Source organism: Ursus americanus, chromosome 1 (assembly GCF_024610735.1).
Source record: "Ursus americanus isolate L20-20 chromosome 1, mUrsAme1.1.p, whole genome shotgun sequence".
NCBI lineage: Eukaryota > Metazoa > Chordata > Mammalia > Carnivora > Ursidae > Ursus > Ursus americanus.
The window spans coordinates 75,079,911-75,089,020 of NC_142127.1; the positions used below are offsets into that span (position 1 = coordinate 75,079,911).

Below are 9,110 nucleotides of genomic sequence, written 5' to 3' on the forward strand. Positions count from 1 at the left end.
TCAAAAAAACTAAGAGGCAGTCCACGGAATGGGAGAAGATATTTGCAAATGACACTACAGATAAAAGACTGGTATCCGGGATGCCTGGGTGGCACAGCGGTTAAGCGTCTGCCTTCGGCTCAGGGCGTGATCCCGGCGTTATGGGATCGAGCCCCACATCAGGCTCTCCCGCTGGGAGCCTGCTTCTTCCTCTCCCACTCCCCCTGCTTGTGTTCCCTCTCTCACTGGCTGTCTCTATCTCTGTTGAATGAATAAATAAATAAAATCTTAAAAAAAAAAAAAAAAGACTGGTATCCAAGATCTACAAAGAACTTCTCAAACTCAATACACAAGAAACAAATAAACAAATCATAAAATGGGCAGAATATATGAACACTTTTCCAATGAAGACATACAAATGGCTAACAGACACATGAAAAAGTGTTCAAAATCATTAGCCATCAGGGAAATTCAAATCAAAACCACACTAAGATACCACCTTACGCCAGTTAGAATGGCAAAAATTGACAAGAAACAACAATTGTTGGAGAGGATGTGGAGAAAGGGGATCCCTTCTACATTGTCGGTGGGAATGCAAATTGGTACAGCCACTCTGGAAAACAGTGTGGAGGTTCCTTAAAAAGTTAAAAATTGAGCTACCCTATGATCCAGCCATTGCACTACTGGGTATCTACCCCAAAGATACAGACGCAGTGAAGAGAAGGGCCATATGCACCCCAATGTTCATAGCAGCATTGTCCACAATAGCTAAATCATGGAAAGAGCCGAGATGCCCTTCAACAGATTACTGGATTAAGAAGATGTGGTCCATATATACAATGGAATATTACTCAACTATCAGAAAGAACGAGTTCTCAACATTTGCTGCAACATGGACGGCACTGGAGGAGATAATACTAAGTGAAATAATCAAGCAGAGAAAGACAACTATCATATGATTTCTCTCATCTATGGAACATAAGAACTAGGAAGATTGGTAGGGGAAGAAAGGGATAAAGGGGAGTAATCAGAAGGGGGAAACAAACTGAGGGCTTCAGAGGGGAGGGGGTGGGGGAATGGGATAGGCTGGTGATGGGTTGTAAGGAGGGCACGTATTGCATGGTGCACTGGGTGTTATACGCAACTAATGAATCATCGAACTTTACATCAAAAACCAGGCATGTACTGTATGGTGACTAACATAATAAAAAAAAATTGAAAAAAAAAAGTAGTAAAATCCGGGGAGGCCAAAATTAGAAATGCTTTAACCAAGATGCAGTTGCAAGTGGAGGCCATAAGAATGAGGATGAATGAAACAGAAGAAGGAATCAGTGATATAGAAGATAAATTATGGAAAAATAATGAAGGTGGAAAGAAGAGGGAAAGAAAAGTATTAGAGCACGAAGGTAGACTTAGGGAACTCAGTGATTCCATAAAGTGAAATAATATCCTTATTAGGGGAGTCCCAGAAAAAGAAGAGCAGGAAAAAGGGGAACAAGGTTTATTTGAACAAATTATAGCTGAGAACTTCCCTAATCTGGAGAAGGAAACAGGCATTTAAGTCCAAGAGCCACAGAGAACTCCCCTCAAAATAAAAAAAAAATAGGTCAACACCCCAACATATTATAGTGACAACTGCAAACTACAAAAATAAAGAGAAAATCCTGAAAGCAGATCAAGACAAGTAGTCCTTAATCTACAAGGGTAGACACATAAGACTGGAAGCGGACCTGTCCACAGAGACCTGGCAGGCCAGAAAGGACTGGCATGATATATTCAACATGCTAAATGGGGAAAATATGCAGCCAAGAATACTTTATCAAGCAAGGCTGTCATTCATAACAGAAGAAGAAATCAAGAATTTCTAAGATAAACAAAAACTAAAGGACTTCGTGAATACTAAACCAGCCCTGCAAGAAATACTAAAGGGGGCCCTTTGAGAGTAAAGAGAAACCAAAAGTAACAAAGACCAGAAAGGAACAGAGACAATCTACAGGAACAGTGACTTTACTGGTATTACAGTGGCACTAAATTCGTATTTTTCAACAATTACCCTGAGTGTAAATGGACTCAACACTCCCATAAAAAGAGGATATCAGAATGGATTTAAAACAAAAAAAAACCCATCAATATGCTGCTTTCAAGAGACTCACTTTAGATCCAAGACTCCTCCAAATTGAAAGTGGTGGCGTGGAGAACCACTTATCATGCTCATGGACATCAAAAGAAAGCTGGAGTAGTCATCCTTTTATCAGACAAACTAGATCTTAAACCAAAGACTATAATAAGAGATGAAGAAGGACACTGTATCATAATAAAGGGGTCTATCCAATAAGAAGATCTAATAATTATAAATATTTATGCCCCCAACTTGGGATCAGCCAAACGTATAAATCAATCAATAACAAACTTATAGAAACCAATTTATAATAATAGGGAACTTTAACACCCCCTCACAGCAATGGACAGATCATCTAAGCAGAAGATCAACAAGGAAACAAGGGCTTTGAATGACACACTGGACCAGATGGACTTAAATGATATAGTCAGAACATTTCATTCTAAAGCGGCAGAATATACATTCTTTTCAAGTACACATGGAACATTCTCTAGAATAGATCACATACTGGGTCACAAAACAGGACTCAATGGGTACAAAAAGACTGAGATCATACCATGCATATTTTCAGACCACAATGCTGTGAAACTTGAAGTCAACCACAAGAAAAAATTTGAAAGGACCACAAGCACACGAGGTTAAAGAACATCCTACTAAAGAATGAACAGGTCAACCAGGAAATTAAAGAAGAATTTTTAAAAATACATGGACGCAAATGAAAATGAAAACATGACAGTTCAAAACTTTTGGGATGTAGCAAGGATGGTCCCAAGAGGGAAGTATATAGCAATACAGGCCTTCCTCAATAGTCTCAAATACACAACCTAACCTTATACCTAAAGGAATTAGAAAAAAGAATAGCAAATAAAGACTAAATCCAGCCGGAGAAGGGAAATAATAAAGATCAGAGCAGAAATTGATGATATAGAAATAATAATAAAAAAGAACAGATTAACGAAACTGGGAGATGGTTCTTTTGAAGAATTAACAAGATTGATAAAACAAAAAGAAATAAAAGGCATGCAAATCAGCAAAAAGGAAGTCAAACTCACTCTTCACAAATGACATGATACTCTATGTAGAAAACCCAAAAGATTCCAGCAAAAAATTGCTAGAACTGATATAGGAATTCGGCAAAGTTGCAGGACATAAAATCAATGCACAGAAGTCTGTTGCATTTCTATACATTAAAAAATGAAGTAGCAGAAAGAGAAATCAAGGAATCAATCATATTTACAATTGCACCAAAAACCATAAGATTGCACCAAAAACCATAAGATACCTAAGAATAAACCTAACCAAACAGGTAAAAGATCTGTACTCTGAAAACTATAGAATATTTATGAAAGAAATTGAGGAAGACACAAAAAATGAAAAATATTCCATGTTCATGGATTGGAAGACAAAATATTGTTAAAATGTCTATGCTACCTAAAGCAATCTACACATCAGTTCAATCCCTATAAAAATACCACCAGCATTTTTCACAGAGCTGGAACAAACAATTCTAAAATTTGTATGGAAACAGAAAAGACCTCAAATAGCCAAAGGAATGTTGAAAAAGAAAACCAAAGCTGGAAGCATCACAGTTCCATTCTTCAAAGCTGTAATCATCAAGACATTATGGTACTGGCACAAAAACAGACACATAGATCACTGGAACAGAATAGAGAACCCAGAAATGGACCCTCAACTCTGTGGTCAACTAATCTTCACAAAACAAGAAAGAATATCCAATGGTAAAAAGCTGTCTCTTCAACCAACGGTGTGGAAAAATTGGACAGCCACATGTAGAAGAATGAAACTGGACCATTTTCTTAGGGCGCCTGGGTGGCTCAGTTGGCTGGGCATCTGCCTTTGGCTCAGGTCATGATCCTGGGGTCCTGGGATGGAGCCCCACATCGGGCTCCTTGCTCCACAGGGGGTCTGCTTCTCCCTTTCCCTCTCCCCAGTGCTAGTGCTCTCTCTCTCTCTCAAAATAAATAAAATCTTAAGAAGAAAAAAAAAGAAAAAAAGAAACTGGACCATTTTCTTATACCATACATAAAAACAAACTCAAAATGGATGAAAGACCTAAATGTGAGACATGAAACCATTAAAATCCTGGAGAACACAGGCAGCAACCTCTTTGACCTAGGCTGCAGCACTTCTTGCTAGACAGGTCTCCAGAGGCAAGGGAAACAAAAGCAAAAATGAACTATTGGGACTACATCAAGATAAAAAGCTTTTGCACAGCAAATGAAACAGTCGACAAAACTAAAAGGCAACCTATGGAATGGAGAATGTATTTGCAAATGACATTGTGGGTAAAGGGCTAGTATCCAAAATCTATAAAGAACTTATCAAACTCAACACCCAAAAAACAAATAATCCAGTCAAGAAATGGGCAGAAGACATGAATAGACATTTCTCCAAAGAAAACACACAATGGCCAAAAGACACATGAAAAAATGATCAATATCACTCAGCATCAGGAAAATACAAATCAAAACCACAATGATTTTGAGGTGGTGGAACCACCACCTCACACTGGTGAAAATGGCCAAAATGAACAACTTAGGAAACAACAGATGACGGTGAGGGATAGGGAACCCTTTTACACTGTTGGTGGAAATACGAACTGTGCAGCCACTCTGGAAAACAGTATGGAGGTTTCTCAAAAAGTTAAAAATAGAACTACCATATAACCCAGCAATTGCACTTCTAGGTTTATCCAAAGGACACAAAAATAGTGATCGAAGGAGCACATGCCCCCCAGTGTTTTTAGCAATGTTTACAGAAAGAGCCCAGATGTCCATCAACAGATGAATGGATAAAAAAGATGTGGTATGTATATACAATGGAATATTTCTCAGCCATCAAAAAGAATGAAATCTTGTCAATCTCAATGACATGGATGGAACTAGAGGGTATTATGCTAAGGAAATAAGTCAGTCAGAGAAAGACACCATAAGATTTTCACTCGTATGTGGAATTTAAGAAACAAAAGAGATGAACATGGGGAAGGAAAGGAAAAATAAAGTAAGATAAAAGCAAAGAGGGAGGCAAACCGTAAGCGGTTCTTAATTGCAGAAAACAAACTGAGGATTGCTGGAGGACAGGTAGGTGGGGGATGGGGTAATTGGGTGACAGGAATTAAGGAGGGCACTTGATATAATGAGCACTGGGTGTTATATGCAACTAATAAATCACTAAATTCTACCCCTGAAACTAATAATACACTATATATTAACTAAATTGAATTTAAGTAAAAATTAAAAAGAAAAACAGACACATAGATCAATAGAATAGAATGGAAAGTCCAGAAATAGTCATGATTATATGGTCAATTAATCTTTGACAAAGGAGGCAAGAATATGCAACTGGAAAATGACAGTCTCTACAACAAATGGTGTTGGGAAACAGGACAGCTGCATGCAAAAGAATGAACTGGACCACTTCCTTATACCATACATAAAAGGAAACTCAAAATGGTTAAGGACCTACACGTGAGAATTAAAACCATAAAAATTCTAGAAGACAGCACAGGCAGTGATTTCTCTGACATCAGCTGTAGCAATATTTTTCTAGATGTGTCTCCTAAGGCAAAGGAAACAAAACCAAAAATAAACTATTGAGACTACATCAAAATAAAAAGTTTGTGCACAGCAAAGGAAACCATCAACAAAACTAAAAGGCAATCTATGAAATGGGAGAAAATATTTGCAAATAACACATCTGATAAAGACTTAGTATCCAAAATAAAGAACTCATACAACTCAACAACAAAGAAAACAGCAATCCAATTAAAAATGTGCAGAGGGCCTGATCAGGCATTTTTCCAAAGAAGACATACAGATGGGCAAGAGGCCCATGAAAGGATGCTCAACATCACTCATTATCAGGGAAATGCAAATCAAAACTACAGTGAGATATCACCTCACACCTGTCAGCATGGCTAAAATCAGCAAAACAAGAAACAACAGATGTTGGTGGGGATGTGGAGAGAGGGGAAACTTCTTGCACTGCTGGTGGGAATGAAAACTGTGGCAGCCACTGTGCAAAACAGTATGGAGGTTCCCCCAAAAATTAAAAATAGAACTGCCTTATGATCAAGAAATCACACCACTAGGTATTTACCTAAAGAAAACAAAGACACTACTTAAAAAGATATATGCACCCCTATGTTTACTGCAGCATTATTTACAATAGTCAAGATATCAAAGCAAAATTGAAAAAACATTTTTTTCGAAAAAGCACATCTGACCCATGTCATCCCCCTGCTTAAAACCCACCAGCTTTTCCTATCTCCTGTAGCCATGGTTCTCAACTTTGAATATCCTTGAAGTCAAATATATTCTAAGCATTATCTGCAAACTACTGTTTTCCAAAATGTATTCCTGTAAGATGTGAAATATACCTCAGTGATGTATTTGCTTCCAAGTTTTAAAAAACTGTATTTTGAACAGAAAATGCTAAACAAATTTATACAGCTGTTATTGCCCTATGATAATCCGCTTTCAAGAAATCATGTCCCATACAATGTCAAGAAATCATAGAAAGACTACCTATTGCTTAAATACACAATGTTCCGTCTGTGTACTGATGCACAGGCAGATTAGAGGGCCACCTATTCTGTGTTCAATGGTCTATATTGTGTATCTTATAGCTATTATAATAATTTTAATAACAAATACTTGTATTACTCTAAATTTGTTGTACAATGAACATCCATAGTACCTAAACTCATTCCTCTGCCCCTGTGTCTGAAAAGAATTAATCTATGAAGTCATTATAACTAAATCCAAGTGCACACTTCATTTCCTAAGCTCTTTTTGCTGTTCTGTCAAAATATTAAAATATTCTACGGTCAAATAATTTGGGAAACCAAACTTGGGTAAACACTGTACCCTGCATATAGGTGCACTACTCTTTTTCGAATGTATGTATATGCTGTTGTACCTATAAGCAAATTAAAAACACTGCTGCATGGTAGCTTTTTGTCGTTACAGATTTTCCCGGTCAGTAGAAAGTAAAGAGCCAGTTACTCTTCTGTGAGAAACTTTCCTTTTTTTTGCAATAAAAAGGAATCCTTCTACTAAATAAATAAATAAATAAATAAATAAATATATATATATATATATATGAAATCACCATTCTACAAAATAAAGTCCATATTCCTTAAAATGACATATAACAAACACCTTCTATGGCCTAAACTTCCAAGCACATCCATCTTACACAACCTTTGCAATTTTTCCTACTATTATAGCTAAATCCTAATATGCTCTCAATTTATCTTAACGATGAATCAAGAGTATTCTAAGTTTTTGGAATTAGGAGGGTACTGCAGAAATCAAGTAATTCAACTCCTCGATCTCACAGAGGATATCATCTTTTTGTGTACCATTTGCTCCCGATACTTTTATCTGTACTATTCTTTTAAAACTTAAGACCAACAGAGAATGTAAAATTTCCTAATCATCTTCTAACACTTTGAAAAACTAAGTTGCAATTTGATTGTCCTTTTCCATTTCCTCCATCCTCTGGATATACCACTATATGGTAAACTCCAGCATTTCACACATTTCAAATATAAATTAGTCTAATTAATAATAGGTGGCCAAAAATTCACTTTGCAGACATGATGCAGATTTGCTCCTATAAGTTCATCTGTAAAACCTCTGGAATTAAAAACAGGGTAACTGAAGTTTCTGGAGTTTTGCCCTTTAACCATATAAAGGAAATCCTAATGATGGTGATAACAGCATCACAGATGTCAATGATGACAGCAGCTGACACTTAATGACTCTGTGCTTCGCAGCGGTAAACACTTTACATCATTATCTCCCTCAGATCTTCAGACAACACTACAAGTAAGGTAGATTGTCATACTTATATCTAAATTATTGTCTTAATTTAACAGTTAATAAAACAAGGCTCTGACAAGTTAAAGAATCGTCAAGGTCCCACAAGTAAGCGCTTCCTCAGTTATTAACACTTTCCAACTTAGGGCAGGTCTCCCTCCCTCCCATCTGCATGCACTGACCCCTAGGTCCTCCCCCAGCCCTCTAGGTGGTCAGGTAGGGGACAGACTCTGCCTGCTGGGCCCCCACTCACATTCAGCAGCCGGTACCCAGTGCCCTCCTTGTTCTCGTCCTTGGGCAGGTACACGGTCTTGTTATGTTCCTGGAAGTTACGAGCGGAAGAAAACTCCGGCGCTCTGCTGGGCATGATTTCCAGGGTGGCATGAGGACTCCTCTGAAGTATAGGGGCTGTGTACAGGGAACGGACCCGCCCGCTGCGGTTATCAGCTGTGTTGGAACCCTTAAGCAACTCTTGGGGCGGCTCCATTCCTCCATCCTCTGCTGAATGGGTCTGCGCCTAACCGTTGGCCTGCTACTGCGCAGGCGCAGCCCTCCCTCCGCCTTGCCACGGCTTTTCCCGCGCATGCGTACACACAAGGTGTGTGACTCACACCCTCGCTTCACTTCATTATTTGCATCAATAATCACCTGCCACAGCTGATTTTGGGAGAGTGGGAGTTTAATGAGCCTGGGGTCGGCTGCAAGCACCTGAAGCCATTTCAGTCTCCCTCACAAGGGAGTCAACATGCTGGTGGACAGCAAGTCTCCTCAGCACTGTGATTGAACACCTTAGTTCACCTTCTTGGCTGCCCCTTAAACCGTCATAAGCCTGTTTTCCCTAAACCAATTCCTTCTGGGAGATTTACATCAATAATCACTTCCTTATGCTATCCCCTGAGCCCCAGATACTATGGTTCCTACAATCAACTTGGACATCCTACTGTCCCGTACACTCATAACACACGTTAATATTCATCTTGCCTCCCAGACCTCTACTATGTTCCAAGCTCATTTAATATGGCAATATCACAGCCACAAATGCTTAAAACTTCAGACTTATTTTTTAATTCTAACCCTAAATATTTGAACCCTGCTCTTTCTTTTTACAGCACCTGGTTTAGGACACGTCACATACACAGCTGCAGTGATTTACTCCTGGATCTCCC

The 9,110-nt window shown here is 38.5% G+C and overlaps 1 protein-coding gene across 1 annotated transcript in view; it reads right to left on the reverse strand.

The window, feature by feature from the left end:
• CATSPERT (catsper channel auxiliary subunit tau) overlaps window positions 1-8,485 on the reverse strand; it is a 141,734-nt gene extending 133,249 nt beyond the window's left edge. Inside the window, exon 1 of the mRNA XM_045806503.2 lies at window positions 8,198-8,485. Within this exon, the coding sequence (XP_045662459.2) occupies window positions 8,198-8,431 (234 nt within the window). The 5' untranslated portion in view covers window positions 8,432-8,485. The remainder of the gene's footprint in view (window positions 1-8,197) is intronic.
• Window positions 8,486-9,110: the final 625 nt, after the last annotated feature.